General features: G+C 47.4%; 1 protein-coding gene across 1 annotated transcript in view; it reads left to right on the top strand.

The window, feature by feature from the left end:
* The first annotated feature begins 720 nt into the window (after positions 1 to 720).
* Positions 721 to 16,374, top strand: part of smg6 (SMG6 nonsense mediated mRNA decay factor) — a 45,104-nt gene continuing 29,450 nt past the window's right edge. The window contains 8 exon segments of the mRNA XM_046330495.1: positions 721 to 826; positions 3,987 to 6,519; positions 9,344 to 9,536; position 10,926; positions 14,068 to 14,186; positions 15,350 to 15,456; positions 15,634 to 15,712; positions 16,118 to 16,228. Coding sequence (XP_046186451.1) covers positions 742 to 826; positions 3,987 to 6,519; positions 9,344 to 9,536; position 10,926; positions 14,068 to 14,186; positions 15,350 to 15,456; positions 15,634 to 15,712; positions 16,118 to 16,228 — 3,228 coding nt within the window. The 5' untranslated portion in view covers positions 721 to 741.

Raw genomic sequence — 16,374 nt, 5'->3', positions numbered from 1 at the left:
TTTGTTGGCCTACCTATGCCTTGTTTCGGCATCTTAACTAAAACATTTTTAATTCATATTTATCCAAATTCACTTCGTAAAAACAACAACAACAACAACAACAACAACAAACCGCAATGTGACACAGTTCCAGCTTGACTACTGACACTGGAGGCGACACAGAATGTTACACAGGTGGGTTTCTCAACGCGCTACTCTTGTGTGCGTGTGTATATAATGTGTGTGTGTAATGTGTGTGTGTGTAATATGTGTGTGTGTGTATATAATGTGTGTGTGTATATAATGTGTGTGTGTAATGTGTGTGTGTGTAATATGTGTGTGTGTGTATATAATGTGTGTGTGTATATAATGTGTGTGTGTGTAATATGTGTGTGTAATATGTGTGTGTGTAATATGTGTGTGTGTAATATGTGTGTGTGTAATGTGTGTGTGTGTAATATGTGTGTGTGTAATGTGTGTGTGTGTAATATGTGTGTGTGTATATAATGTGTGTGTGTATATAATGTGTGTGTGTGTAATATGTGTGTGTAATGTGTGTGTGTGTAATATGTGTGTGTGTGTGTATATAATGTGTGTGTGTAATGTGTGTGTGTGTGTGTGTGTGTGTGTGTGTGTGTGTGTGTGTGTGTGTGTGTGTGTGTGTGTGTGTGTGTGTGTGTGTGTGTGTGTGTGTGTGTGTGTGTGTGTGTGTGTGTGTGTGTGTGTGTGTGTGTGTGTGTGTGTGTGAACACAGAAACAAAGATGGCGGACGAACTAGACCGAGTTCGGATTTCAGCTGCGGAGCTGCGAGCTGAAGCCTCGTCTTTGACCAACCACGACGACAGAGGTGAGAGCGATCAACCGACTGGTATCGTTTTATAAACCACGAAAGAGAACAACAACAACAACAACGAGGGTGTAACACAACGTATAAACGGAAACGAAGTAGTTAGCTTGCTAGCTAACGTTAGCTATCCGATGTAATGGCAGCTAGAATCATCATGTGGTATTTTGTTTTCAAAACACCCTTCCTCCTCCTCCTCCTCCTCCTCGTCTTCCTCCTCCTCCTCCTCTTCCTCCTCCTCCGTCCAGGGGACTCACTCACCCCTCCGGAGTCTCACGACCGAGGTGTCGGTCGGTTCATGTCCCCGTAGACCGAGGTTCCCCACCGGCTGCAGTGGTCGGTTTTACCCCCAAATACAACAACACTATTGTGGCTTTTCTCTTACAGGCCGCAGTTAACGTTGTTGTTGTGGAAGAAGGCTGCCGAAAGTGTATAGTTGAACTAGTTAGTTAGCGGACACAAGTTGGGAATAATGTTTTGTTTTGCGTTATTTTATATATATATATATATATTTTTAACTAAGTATAGCACTATGGCAACCACACTGGTGGAGCTTTCCCCAAACTAACTAGCTACACACACATCTATATATATATATATATATATATATATACACACATCTTTCCTAAATTATCATTGATGAGGCCACTCCGGTGGTCATGGAGAATATGTTTTATTCTAGGCCATCACTAAGGTACCTGTTTAAAAAAAATTTTTTTTAATCTGACAATCATGATCTTCAGTCTCAGAGTCTGGGCCATGATGAGCTGAACAGGTGTGTTTGAGTAGGGCTGGAACTAAACCCTGCTCACCTACCCAGTAGCTTTTCCAGGACCTTAAATTGGAGACTCCCCTGTTGGACTGACTGATCTTACCCACTTATGCTGGGCAATACACCACTTATAACATGGTAATACACGCTCACACTTCCCTAGTTGATCCTGCCTTGCGTTTCTCAGTTATTGTAGGAAAGAAATGTTGACGCAAACAGTGAGCTGCTTTTTAGTGGTGCCGAGTATTATGTGCAGAAATACCAAAAGAGGACAGAGGCCCAGAATATGGACTTAATATACAAAATAATAATGATATAATTATCTTTTTGATTTCTATCATGGTAGGATGGCTATGTAATATGGGTGGAGTTTGTTTTGCATGGCCCGGTGATCCAGGTGTGTGGAGATTTGACTTAAGGACCAATGGAATGGTCTCCCATCACCTCGGTCCTCACAGTGTTGTTGTTGTTGTTGTCGTTGCTTTCCTCTTCACTGTTGTTGTTGTTGTTGTTGTTGTTGTTGTTGTTGTTGTTGCTTTCCTCTTCACTGTTGTTGTTGTTGTTGTTGCTTTCCTCTTCACTGTTGTTGTTGTTGTTGTTGTTGTTGCTTTCCTCTTCACTGTTGTTGTTGTTGTTGTTGTTGTTGTTGCTTTCCTCTTCACTGTTGTTTTGTTGTTGTTGTTGTTGCTTTCCTCTTCACTGTTGTTGTTGTTGTTGTTGTTGTTGTTGTTGCTTTCCTCTTCACTGTTGTTGTTGTTGTTGTTGTTGTCACAAAATGATCGGCACTTGTTGTTGTTGGGGTCTTTCCTCTTCACTGTTGTTGTTGTTGTTGTTGTTGACCCTCTTCACTGTTGTTGTTGTTGTTGATCCTAGCCCTCTTCACTGTTGTTGTTGTTGTTATTGACTTTCTTTCACTGTTGTTGTTGTTGTTGTTGCTTTCCTCTTCACTGTTGTTGTTGTTGTTGTTGAACTTTCCTCTTCACTGTTGAGGTTGTGGAAATGTTGCTTTCCTCTTCACTATTGTTGTTGTTGTTATTGTTGTTGCTTTCCTCTTCACTGTTGTTGTTGTTGTTGTTGTTGCTTTCCTCTTCACTGTTGTTGTTGTTGCTGTTGCTTTCCTCTTCACTGTTGTTGTTGTTGTTGTTGTTGTTGCTTCCCTCTTCACTGTTGTTGTTGTTGTTGTTGTTGTTGTCCCAGGATAGAGAGAGAAATGAGGATGCACGAGAGGGAGTGCAGACACGTCACAAAATGATCGGGACATCTGGACAGGGGTCTGGATAACGAAACAGGATAGAGAGAGTGGAAACGAGGATTGACCCTCTCAAACTGAGGATAGTCTCAACGTATTGATCCTAGCCCAAGTTCATGGGATTTTACCCAGATTGTTATCAGACTGTTCTTCCTGATAGAGAGAGTCTCTCTTAGGATCCTGCTGTGTGAAATGAGGATAGAGGAGACTGAGAAAGGAAATGAGGAAGAGGGAGTGGAAATGAGGATAGAGGGAGTGGAAATGAGGATAGAGAGAGGGAAATGAGGATAGAGGGAGTGGAAATGAGGATAGAGGGAGTGGAAATGAGGATAGAGGGAGTGGAAATGAGGATAGAGGGAGTGGAAATGAGGATAGAGGGTGGAAATGAGGATAGAGGGAGAGTGGAAATGAGGATAGAGAGAGTGGAAATGAGGATAGAGAGAGTGGAAATGAGGATAGAGGGAGTGGAAATGAGGATAGAGGGAGTGGAAATGAGGATAGAGGGAGTGGAAATGAGGATAGAGAGAGTGGAAATGAGGATAGAGGGAGTGGAAATGAGGATAGAGGGAGTGGAAATGAGGATAGAGGGAGTGGAAATGAGGATAGAGAGAGTGGAAATGAGGATAGAGAGAGTGGAAATGAGGATAGAGAGAGGGGAAATGAGGATAGAGAGAGTGGAAATGAGGATAGAGGGAGTAGGGAGTGGAAACGAGGATAGAGAGAGTGGAAATGAGGATAGAGAGAGTGGAAATGAGGATAGAGGGAGTGGAAATGAGGATAGAGGGAGTGGAAATGAGGATAGAGGGAGTGGAAATGAGGATAGAGAGAGTGGAAATGAGGATAGAGGGAGTGGAAATGAGGATAGAGGGAGTGGAAATGAGGATAGAGGGAGTGGAAATGAGGATAGAGGGAGTGGAAATGAGGATAGAGGGAGTGGAAATGAGGATAGAGGGAGTAGGGAGTGGAAATGAGGATAGAGGGAGTGGAAATGAGAGGGCGAAAGAGAGAAGGAGAAGGGGCTCTGACCTTCAGAACGGATTTGTGTGTCTCTGTTGAGAAGTCAGTAATCACAACTAATATCTCCCATCTCTATTTCTTTCCCAACACTTTCTCTCCCTTTCGTACCCCTCTCTCTGTCCCAGAGGAGCGAGGAGAGGAGGGACGTGGCCAACGACAGCAGCGTCACCACGGCAACGACCCGTCAAAACGCCCTGACCTGCAGCGCTACACGCCCGGGGCTGGCCACGGCAACCGTCGCCGTGACAGCGAGGACGGCGGCGTAGTCATCTCCCCTGGAGACCCGTTAGCCATGACCTCTGACCCCGAGGCGGAACTGGTGATGTCACTGCCACAGGAGGAGGAAGAAGGACACAACATGGCTGCCGCTGAGACAGTTTCAACTGAACCTGGATGTATAGATGGAGGGATGGCGAAAGGAGGAGGAGAGAAATGTGGAGGAGGTTTTACATCAAACCGGGGTGGATGCTCTCGAGCGCCTGCACAACAGAGGACTCGAAGAGGTGACCACCACACCACCAGAGCAGACAACAACAACAACAACAGTAGTAGTAGCAGTAGTGCAAAGGGACCGTCAGGCTCAACTAACCGACCACAGAACTCCAGACAGAGGGATGAGGTGAGAGGGAAGAACCAGAGGGGTAGAGAGCCAGCAGGGCGTTCCCCTGGCTCTCCCAAGGCCACCAGGAAGACCCGTAAACCTGACCGAGAGATCTACCAGCCTGGGGGTCGGAGAAGCACCACCACCACCCAGGGGGAAGAGGGAAGAGAGACAGAGAAACCTGCTCCTGGTCCCCCTGATCCTGTCAGAGAGGAAAGCCAAGCCAGGAGGGAACCAGTCGTATGGAGAGAGAAAGAGGAAGAAGGCAGAGGTGGTGAAGAGACAGGCAGAAGGCAGGGGAGGAGAGAAACAGGGAAAGCAGCCGTCTCAGACCATGGAGTAGAGAACCTGACTGGGAAGATACAGACACTCTGTGTGACTGCCCCACCTGGGAGAGAAGAGGAGGGGAAGAGAGGAGAGGGTGAGGAAGGAGTAGGCAGGAGGAGGAGGAGGGCAAGCGGTGAGGGCAGGAGGAGCAGAGCTGGAGGTGGAGCCAAGGGACGAGTAGGAGGAGGAAATGAAGGATGCGAGAAGACTGAGGAGGAGAAGAAGAAGAGAGAGAGGGGAAACCGCAGGAACAGAGGAGCAGGGGAGAAAGGGGAGAATCAGGACTCCAGGAGAAGAGGAGGAGGAGAGGGTGAGCGAGGGATGACCGAGAGAGACAGGAGAGCGTCGGAAGAAGATGGAGAGAGGGAAGCGAACCGTCCTGCAGATGCACAGCCAGCAAAGGGAAGAGAAAAACAGAGGGATAGAGATACTGAGAGAGACAACCAGAGAGGGAACAACAGACCCCAACCTCTACCCTCAGATATAAACAGAGAGAAGAATGGAGAGAAAGACGGGAACGTAGAGATGCAGAGAAACAGAGATAGGAGTGAGAGGAGCAGGGCTAACACTAACAACCACCACCACTCGTCATCTTCCTCTAAGCACAACTCCAAGTCAAACATCAGAAGACCCAGGAATCGCACCTACAGCACCAGTTCTGCCAGTAGTGGCGCCAGCCTGGACGGACTGGGACAAGGGGAGGATCGGAGGGAGGACAGGGCCCGACGAGACCGACTGGGACACAGGGAGAGAGACAGAGGAGAGGGAGGAGGAGGTCAGCTACCGAACAGGAGGAGAAACACTAGAGACTCCTCAACAGACTCACTGGAGGAGAGGAGGAGAGATGGAGGAGAGGAGTACTTGAGCCCCCCGTGGAGGAGAGGGGAGGAGGAGAGCAGAGGGGGAAGAGGGCACAGAGGAGGAGGGAGAGGAGGGCTCCTGAAAGTGTCTCAGAGCGACAAACAGTTAGGTACCTCCCATGCCACCTCAGGTCCCAGCGATGACCCCCAGGGGCGCCTCAGGCAGGGCACTCTGCCTCGTGGTAAGGAGAGGGGCATTCTCATCCTCCCCGCCCACACTGACCTCTCCAATTTGCCGACGGAGCCCAGGCCAAGGCTCCTGTTTGGTGGGATTCGAGGAGGAAAAGAGGCGGGACTAGGGAGAGGAGGAAGGGGCGGAGGAACAAGGCGACTCTGGGATCCCAACAACCCCGACCAGAAACCCGCTCTCCGGCTCTCCCAGCATGCCTCTCTCCAGCAGCAGCAGCCCATGTACCTGCAAACAGGCGGGGGTTACGGAGCGCTGCACTTCCTGGATACGGACGACGAGGCTGCAGGGAGTCCCCCGGTCCGCCAGGGGGAGCACTTCTACCCCCAGCAGGAGGCCGCAGCCATGGCCTTCTACAAGTACCAGAACTCTGACAACCCTTACCCTTACAACGCCAACCCTAATGCACGTTACCCATACCCCTACCACACTATGCCTACCACCCCCTACCAGATGCCCTCCTCCAACGGCATTTACCCAGCCCAGTTTTATGGGGAGTATAGGGGCCAGGGGTACCAGACCGGGGCTGGAGCAGGTCTGACACCAGAGGAGGTGGAGCAGCAGGCCAGGGGAGAGCTGGGGAGACAGCTGAGGGCTGCAGACAGCCAGGAGTTACAACTCAGCAACCTCCTATCTAGAGACAGACTCAGTGCTGACGGACTGGACCGCATGGCTCAACTCAGGTAAGATGGAGGGGAGAGGGGCAGGGTAGGATATGAAGGGAAGAGAGGGACAGGGTTGGATGGAGGGACAGGGTAGGATATGAAGGGAAGAGGGGGAGATGATGCAGAAAAATTAATCCATGCTTTTGTCACTTCTAGGTTAGACTACTGCAATGCTCTATTTTCCGGCTACCCGGATAAAGCACTAAATAAACTTCAGTTAGTGCTAAATACGGCTGCTAGAATCCTGACTAGAACCAAAAAATTTGATCATATTACTCCAGTGCTAGCCTCTCTACACTGGCTTCCTGTCAAAGCAAGGGCTGATTTCAAGGTTTTACTGCTAACCTACAAAGCATTACATGGGCTTGCTCCTACCTACCTCTCTGATTTGGTCCTGCCGTACATACCTATACGTACGCTACGGTCACAAGACGCAGGCCTCCTAATTGTCCCTAGAATTTCTAAGCAAACAGCTGGAGGCAGGGCTTTCTCCTATAGAGCTCCATTTTTATGGAACGGTCTGCCTACCCATGTCAGAGACGCAAACTCGGTCTCAACCTTTAAGTCTTTACTGAAGACTCATCTCTTCAGTGGGTCATATGATTGAGTGTAGTCTGGCCCAGGAGTGGGAAGGTGAACGGAAAGGCTCTGGAGCAACGAACCGCCCTTGCTGTCTCTGCCTGGCCGGTTCCCCTTTTTCCACTGGGATTCTCTGCCTCTAACCCTGTTACGGGGCTGAGTCACTGGCTTGCTGGGGCTCTCTCGTGCCGTCCCTGGGGGGTGCGTCACCTGGGTGGGTTGATTCACTGTTGTGGTCGGCCTGTCTGGGTTTCCCCCCCCTTTGGGTTGTACCGTGTCGGAGATCTTTGTGGGCTATACTCGGCCTTGTCTCAGGATGGTAAGTTGGTGGTTGTAGATTTCCCTCTAGTGGTGTGGGGGCTGTGCTTTGGCAAAGTGGGTGGGGTTATATCCTTCCTGTTTGGCCCTGTCCGGGGTGTCCTCGGATGGGGCCACAGTGTCTCCTGACCCCTCCTGTCTCAGCCTCCAGTATTTATGCTGCAGTAGTTTATGTGTCGGGGGGCTAGGGTCAGTTTGTTTATCTGGAGTACTTCTCCTGTCCTATTCGGTGTCCTGTGTAAATCTAAGTGTGCGTTCTCTAATTCTCTCCTTCTCTCCTTCTTTCTCTCTCTCGGAGGACCTGAGCCCTAGAACCATGCCCCAGGACTACCTGACATGATGACTCCTTGCTGTCCCCAGTCCACCTGGCCATGCTGCTGCTCCAGTTTCAACTGGCCTGGGCCCTAGGACCATGTCCCAGGACTACCTGACATGAGGACTCCTTGCTGTCCCCAGTCCACCTGGCCATGCTCCTGCTCCAGTTTCAACTGTTCTGCCTTACTATTATTCAACCATGCTGGTCATTTATGAACATTTGAACATCTTGGCCACGTTCTGTTATAATCTCCACCCGGCACAGCCAGAAGAGGACTGGCCACCCCACATATGCTCTCTCTAATTCTCTCTTTCTTTCTCTCTCTCGGAGGACCTGAGCCCTAGGACCGTGCCCCAGGACTACCTGACATGATGGCTCCTTGCTGTCCCCAGTCCACCTGACTGTGCTGCTGCTCCAGTTTCAACTGTTCTGCCTTATTATTATTTGACCATGCTGGTCATTTATGAACATTTGAACATCTTGGTCATTTTCTGTTATAATCTCTACCCGGCACAGCCAGAAGAGGACTGGCCACCCCACATAGCCCGGTTCCTCTCTAGGTTTCTTCCTAGGTTTTGGCCTTTCTAGGGAGTTTTTCCTAGCCACCGTGCTTTTACACCTGCATTGTTTGCTGTTTGGGGTTTTAGGCTGGGTTTCTGTACAGCACTTTGAGATATCAGCTGATGTACGAAGGGCTATATAAATAAATTTGATTTGATTTGATTTGAGAGGGTAGGATGGAGGGACAGGGTAGAATGGAGGGAAGAGGGGGAGAGGGTTGGATGGAGGGACAGGGTAGTATATGAAGGGAAGAGAGGGACAGGGTAGGATGGAGGGACAGGGTAGCATGGAGGGAAGAGGGGGGAGAGGGTAGGATGGAGGGACAGGGTAGGATATAGAGGGAAGAGAGGGACAGGGTAGGATGGAGGGAAGAGAGGGACAGGGTAGTATGGAGTGACAGGGTAGGATGGAGGGAAGAGGGACAGGGTAGGATGGAGGGAAGAGGGACAGGGTAGGATGGAGGGAAGAGGGACAGGGTAGTATGGAGGGAAGAGAGGGACAGGGTAGAATGGAGGGAAGAGAGGAACAGGGTAGGATGGAGGGACAGGGTAGGATATAGAGGGAAGAGAGGGACAGGGTAGATTGGAGTGACAGGGTAGGATGGAGGGAAGAGGGACAGGGTAGGATGGTGGGAGAATGACAGGGTAGGAGGGAGGGTGGGAGAAGGACAGGGTAGGAGTGAGGGAGGAGAGAGACAGGGAGGGGGAGAGGGACAGGGTAGGATGGAGGGAAGGAGGAGAGGGACAGGGTAGAAGAGAGGGAAGGAGGAGAGGGATAGGGTAGGAGAGAGGTAGGGACAAGGTAGGAGGGAGGGAGGAGACGGGACAGGGTAGGATGGAGGGAGGAAGGAGATGTCTGGGTAGGGTGGAGGGAGGGAGGAGATGTCTGGGTAGGGTGGAGGGACAGGGTAGGATGGAGGGAGGGAGGAGACGTCAGGGTAGGGTGGAGGGACAGGGTAGGATGGATTGAGGGTGGGAGCTCCAACTTGGTAATATGCTGGGGGCTGCAACTTATCTGAAAACTGACTAAGCTCCTTTCTGTCTTGTCTCCTTTTCACCCTCCCCCCAGAGCTGACCTGTTGACCCTGTATGAGCGGGTGATCCTAACAGACATAGAGTTCAGTGACAGTCAGAACCTGGACCAGGCTCTATGGAAGAACGTGTTCTACCAGGTTATAGAGCACTTCAGGCAGCTCCTCAAAGACCCCAGCGGAGACTCAACCCTGCGCATCACCCCCATGCTGCTCACTCTGCTGGACGAGGTAGACGCACTGAATACACGATAGAATTTGGCCTTCGAGGCCATTAACCAAAATATCCCATTTTAAATTTATTAAGAAAAACGGGGGAAAAAACACTAGAAATTGCTATTTAAAAAAAATCAAAGTGGATGTAATTGTCCTTAAATAATTTGCCTGTCAATACCGTTGAAACCTTTTCTTTGACGTTTTTAAATAAATATCTATATTTGAAGCTACTTGACCTGCTGTCAACTTGTGCAATACGTTCGGAGATAAGAAGCTGATTTTTATTCATGTCACGTGTTTCATTATGAAGCTTCCTGGTTGACCCCAGTCACATGGTGTTTGTTTACATACAACGACCGGAGCCTCGTGAGTCTCTCTATTGTCCAGTATGCTCCGGGTGATCTAGTTACAGCAGGGAATTCGCAATTCAATGTTTGCCAGCTACATATCTTATAGCTATTAAGTCAACTGTCTAGAATGTGCTAAATGCGCTGCAGTTGTGCTAATTTAATAGCTAGTTAGCTACCTAGCTAAGTGGTGAGCTCCTTCCAAAATCAAGCATTTGCATGATAACAGCAGAGAATCCCCTCCAGGATCAAAGGCCTTGCTGTCTAATAGTTGTTTTGTTTTGTGCAGCTAACTGGGACTAGCATTTTTTTGTGCAGCTAACTGGGACGAGCAGCTAACTACTTGTATAGTTTAGGTTAGAGACTGTGTAAAATGTTCGTTAGCATTTAGTTAGCATTATTTATGATATTTGACACGTACTTGTTAGCATTGCTAACCTTCGGGTTACATATGTTTTTTTATTTACATAGTATCAGTGGGGTTTGAAAACAGCGCCCCTTGTGTTCAGTGCCGTTATTACTGAATATCCTGGTATGGCAGAAGGTCGGTATGGCAGTCTGAATACCGTCCAAGTCTAGTAGGTGATGGACTATGCATATTGGTTACAGCCTCTCATGTCCACACAGATGCTGGGAGGCTCCAGAAAATGCAGCAAACTTTAATGAGACTTTTAAATTACATATATATATATATATATATATATATATATATATAGTCCAAATGGCAGTCATGCTTGACAAATATAATGTAGTATAATTAACATTAACGTCTAAAGGCTAATGTCTAATGTTGGGCGGTAGGTAGCCTAGTGGTTAGAGTGTAGGGGCGGTAGGTAGCCTAGTGGTTAGAGTGTAGGGACGGCAGGTAGTCTAGTGGTTAGAGTGTAGGGGTGGTAGGTAACCTAGTGGTTAGAGTGTAGGGGCGGTAGGTAGCCTAGTGGTTAGAGTGTAGGGGCGGCAGGTAACCTAGTGGTTAGAGTGTAGGGGCGGTAGGTAACCTAGTGGTTAGAGTGTAGGGGTGGCAGGTAGCCTAGTGGTTAGAGTGTAGGGGCGGCAGGGTAAACTAGTGGTTAAGAGTGTAGGGGCGGCAGGGTAGCCTAGTGGTTAGAGTGTAGGGGCGGCAGGTAGCCTAGTGGTTAGAGTGTAGAGGCAGCAGGTAGCCTAGTGGTTAGAGTGTAGAGGAGGTAGGTAGCCTAGTGGTTAGAGTGTAGAGGCGGCAGGTAGCCTAGTGGTTAGAGTGTAGGGGCGGCAGGTAGTCTAGTGGTTAGAGTGTAGAGGAGGTAGGTAGCCTAGTGGTTAGAGTGTAGGGGCGGCAGGTAGTCTAGTGGTTAGAGTGTAGAGGAGGTAGGTAGCCTAGTGGTTAGAGTGTAGGGGCAACCCGTGCTAGTTGTTACATCAATAATCATATTAGCATCCCATGCTAGTTGTTACATCAATAGTCATATTAGCAACCCATGCTAGTTGTTACATCAATAGTCATATTAGCAACCCATGCTAGTTGTTGAATCAATAGTCATATTAGCATCCCATGCTAGTTGTTACATCAATAGTCATATTAGCATCCCATGCTAGTTGTTGCATCAATAGTCATATTAGCAACCCATGCTAGTTGTTGCATCAATAGTCATATTAGCAACCCGTGCTAGTTGTTGCATCAATAGTCATATTAGCAACCCGTGCTAGTTGTTGCATCAATAGTCATATTAGCAACCCGTGCTAGATGTTACATCAATAGTCATATTAGCAACCCGTGCTAGATGTTACATCAATAGTCATATTAGCAACCCGTGCTAGTTGTTGCATCAATAGTCATATTAGCAACCCATGCTAGTTGTTGAATCAATAGTCATATTGGCAACCCATGCTACATTTAACATTTAAGTCATTTAGCAGACGCTCTTATCCAGAGCGACTTACAAGTTGTTACATCAATAGTCATATTAGCAACCCATGCTAGTTGTTGAATCAATAGTCATATTAGCAACCCATGCTAGTTGTTACATCAATAGTCATATTAGCATCCCATGCTAGTTGTTACATCAATAGTCATATTAGCATCCCATGCTAGTTGTTGCATCAATAGTCATATTAGCAACCCATGCTAGTTGTTGCATCAATAGTCATATTAGCAACCCATGCTAGTTGTTACATCAATAGTCATATTAGCAACCTGTGCTAGTTGTTGCATCAATAGTCATATTAGCAACCCGTGCTAGTTGTTGCATCAATAGTCATATTAGCAACCCATGCTAGTTTTTACATCAATAGTCATATTAGCAACCCATGCTAGTTGTTACATCAATAGTCATATTAGCAACCCATGCTAGTTGTTACATCAATAGTCATATTAGCATCCCATGCTAGTTGTTAAATCAATAGTCATATTAGCAACCCATGCTAGTTGTTGCATCAATAGTCATATTAGCAACCCATGCTAGTTGTTGAATCAATAGTCATATTAGCAACCCATGCTAGTTGTTACATCAATAGTCATATTAGCAACCCGTGCTAGTTGTTGCATCAATAGTCATATTAGCAACCCATGCTAGTTGTTGCATCAATAGTTATATTAGCAACCCGTGCTAGTTGTTGCATCAATAGTCATATTAGCAACCCGTGCTAGTTGTTGCATCAATAGTCATATTAGCAACCCGTGCTAGTTGTTGCATCAATAGTCATATTAGCAACCCGTGCTAGTTGTTGCATCAATAGTCATATTAGCAACCCGTGCTAGTTGTTGCATCAATATTCATATTAGCAACCCGTGCTAGTTGTTGCATCAATAGTCATATTAGCAACCCGTGCTAGTTGTTGCATCAATAGTCATATTAGCAACCCGTGCTAGTTGTTGCATCAATAGTCATATTAGCAACCCGTGCTAGTTGTTGCATCAATAGTCATATTAGCAACCCGTGCTAGATGTTACATCAATAGTCATATTAGCAACCCGTGCTAGTTGTTGCATCAATAGTCATATTAGCATCCCATGCTAGTTGTTACATCAATAGTCATATTAGCAACCCATGCTAGTTGTTACATCAATAGTCATATTAGCAACCCATGCTAGTTGTTGAATCAATAGTCATATTGGCAACCCATGCTACATTTAACATTTAAGTCATTTAGCAGACGCTCTTATCCAGAGCGACTTACAAGTTGTTACATCAATAGTCATATTAGCATCCCATGCTAGTTGTTACATCAGTAGTCATATTAGCAACCCGTGCTAGTTGTTACATCAGTAGTCATATTAGCAACCATGTGCTAGTTGTTGCATCAATAGTCATATTAGCAACCCATGCTAGTTATTACATCAATAGATCCACCCCTAGGTAAACGTTTCTATTATGGGGGATAGTGGATTGACATAGGTTGGTGATTTTTGCTGTTTGTAACCTTTCTTGAAGTAAAGTAAATGTGGACAATTATTCAAACCTATTCAGTGCGCGCCTCGGAATTCAGATTTTTTTTTTGTTTAGGGGGCAGAGCTGGCCGTCTGGCTTACTGCCATACAAGAGCGTGGCCTGGTACTCACACACACACACACACCGCGTACACTGAACACGCACCGCGTATACACACACACACCATGTTCAACTTCATGCAACTATTTTGAAACAGCCTTAGTGTTTCCTCATGGAGCTAATCATTTTGGTGTTTGTTTCCCAGGGGACGGTGTTCTTTGATGCACTGTGTTTGTTTCCAAGGGGACGGTATTCTTTGATGCACTGTGTTTGTTTCCCAGGGGACGGTTTTCTTTGGTGCACTGTGTTTATTTCCCGTGGGACGGTGTTCTTTGATGCACTGTGTTTGTTTCCCAGGGGACGGTATTCTTTGATGCACTGTGTTTGTTTCCCAGGGGACGGTATTCTTTGATGCACTGTGTTTGTTTCCCAGGGGACGGTATTCTTTGATGCACTGTGTTTGTTTCCCAGGGGACGGTATTCTTTGATGCACTGTGTTTGTTTCCCAGGGGACGGTATTCTTTGATGCACTGTGTTTGTTTCCCAGGGGACGGTATTCTTTGATGCACTGTGTTTGTTTCCCAGGGGACGGTATTCTTTGATGCACTGTGTTTGTTTCCCAGGGACGGTGTTCTTTGATGCACTGTGTTTGTTTCCCAGGGGACGGTATTCTTTGATGCACTGTGTTTGTTTCCCAGGGACGGTATTCTTTGATGCACTGTGTTTGTTTCCCAGGGACTGTGTTCTTTGATGCACTGCTGCAGAAGCTTCAGACGGTGTTTCAATTTAAACTGGAGGATTACATGGACGGCATGGCCATCAGACCACGTCCACTACGCAAGTAACAACACGCTGTCTGTCTGTCTGTCTGTCTGTCTGTCTGTCTGTCTGTCTGTCTGTCTGTCTGTCTGTCTGTCTGTCTGTCTGTCTGTCTGTCTGTCTGTCTGTCTGTCTGTCTGTCTGTCTGTCTGTCTGTCTGTCTGTCTGTCTGTCTGTCTGTCTGTCTGTCTGTCTGTCTGTCTGTCTGTCTGTCTGTGTGATGTCTGTCTGCGTGATGTCTGTCTGCGTGATGTCTGTCTGTCTGTCTGTCTGCCTGTCTGCGTGATGTCTGTCTGCGTGATGTCTGTCTGTCTGTCTGCGTGATGTCTGTCTGCGTGATGTCTGTCTGTCTGTCTGTCTGTCTGTCTGTCTGTCTGTCTGTCTGTCTGTCTGTCTGTCTGTCTGTCTGTCTGCGTGATGTGTGTTCAGAAAGACACAACTACTGTTTGTGTGTGTGTTCAGACTGTGTGTGTGTACATGTGATGAGTGTTCAGACTGTGTGTGTATAGGGCCCTATAAAAATATCAAATACCACATCAGGAGACCACTTCTGATTTCTGGGAAAAATATAATCCATTTTTTATTTCTGGGTGGGGTAACCCTTTAATTTAGCAGTGTTTTTGAAGCACATGTGATGGTAGAGTTTGGAAAATAATCACGATATCATTCTGGCAGGTAAACATAGGCTACTTTGTAGTTAACAACATTTAATGTATGTTTTTTGGGAAAAGCCTTTGTCTACTTAGCATCATCGCTAACGGCTACACGAAGTACCAGACAGGGACGTTCTCGTTGCCTCTTCAGAGAGTTGCAGGAAATACGAACTCACTGATGCATTCTGTTAGTTGTCTTATGATAAAATCGGGAAAATTTGATAAATAGTTTTATACATTTTAGTTTTTTCCCTACAGGCTCGACAACCAGAATATACATTTCATTTGTCCAAATGGACAAGTTAAAAAAACGTATTTTAATGTCTGGATTCTGTCCTCGTTTTCCCCCGTTGTAGATTCTCTCGGTTCCTACGTGTATTTACCAGTATTACAGTGTGTTGCTCCAGGTGAAGTGTGTGTGTAATTAACCATGTTTAATGTGTGTTGCTCCAGGTGAGGTGTGTGTGTAATTAACCATGTTTAATGTGTGTTGCTCCAGGTGAAGTGTGTGTGTAATTAACCATGTTTAATGTGTGTTGCTCCAGGTGAAGTATGCTCTGATCAGTGCCCAGCGGTGTTTGATCTGTCAGGGGGACATCGCCCGTTACCGAGAGCAAGCCAGCGACTCGGCTAACTACGGCAAGGCCCGCAGGTACTGTACCTTGGCCACCAGGGAAGAGCATCTTATCCGTGTTCCTGTCTGTTGACAAATCGTACGGGGGGGGGGGGGGACTAGTGTTGTTAAAATGTTGTACATATGAAATAAGACTCCTTTAGGTCTCTCTTGCGAAGGAGACTCAGACACAATCCTCTTCCTCCTCCCGTCTAGCTGGTACCTGAAGGCCCAGCAGATTGCTCCTAAGAACGGACGACCTTACAACCAGCTGGCCCTGCTGGCTGTTTACACGGTGAGAGTTGTGACAAAAGGAGGGAGGGGGTGAACTGTACTTTTTTGTGTGTGGCCAGTATAGCCAAGAATTTGAGAGAAATATCACATTTTTCTCAAATCTCTCCTTCCTCCCCCCTCTCTCGCTCTCTCTCTCTCCTTTCCTCCTTCTCCTTTCCCTCTCCTTACCCCCTCTCTTTCTCTCTCCTTCCTCCCCTCCTCTCGCTCTCTCTCCCCTTTCTCTCTCCTTCCTCCCTCTCTCGCTCTCTCTCTCTTTTCCTCCTTCTCCTCCCCCTCTTTCTCTTTCTCTCCCTCCTTCCCCTCTCCTCCCTCTCCTCGCCCCCTCTCCCACCCCCCCACTCTCTCTCCTTCCCCCCCCTCCCTCTCTCCTTTCCCCCTCTCCCCCCACCCCCACCCCTCTCTCTAGAAGAGGAAGTTGGATGCAGTGTATTACTACATGCGTAGCCTTGCTGCCTCCAACCCCATCCTCACTGCCAAGGAGAGTCTCATGAGTCTGTTTGAAGAGGCCAAACGCAAGGTCACACACACACACATACACACACATACCACACACACACACACACACACACCACACACACCTCAAGTCATAACCCAGCTAATGTATTCATTGACCAAACACCAGGCCTTTATAACATGTGATGTTGTGTAGCAGGGATTCACACC

Source organism: Oncorhynchus gorbuscha, linkage group LG02, assembly GCF_021184085.1.
Source record: "Oncorhynchus gorbuscha isolate QuinsamMale2020 ecotype Even-year linkage group LG02, OgorEven_v1.0, whole genome shotgun sequence".
Classification (NCBI taxonomy): domain Eukaryota; kingdom Metazoa; phylum Chordata; class Actinopteri; order Salmoniformes; family Salmonidae; genus Oncorhynchus; species Oncorhynchus gorbuscha.
This window is presented reverse-complemented; position numbering and strand designations above follow the sequence as displayed.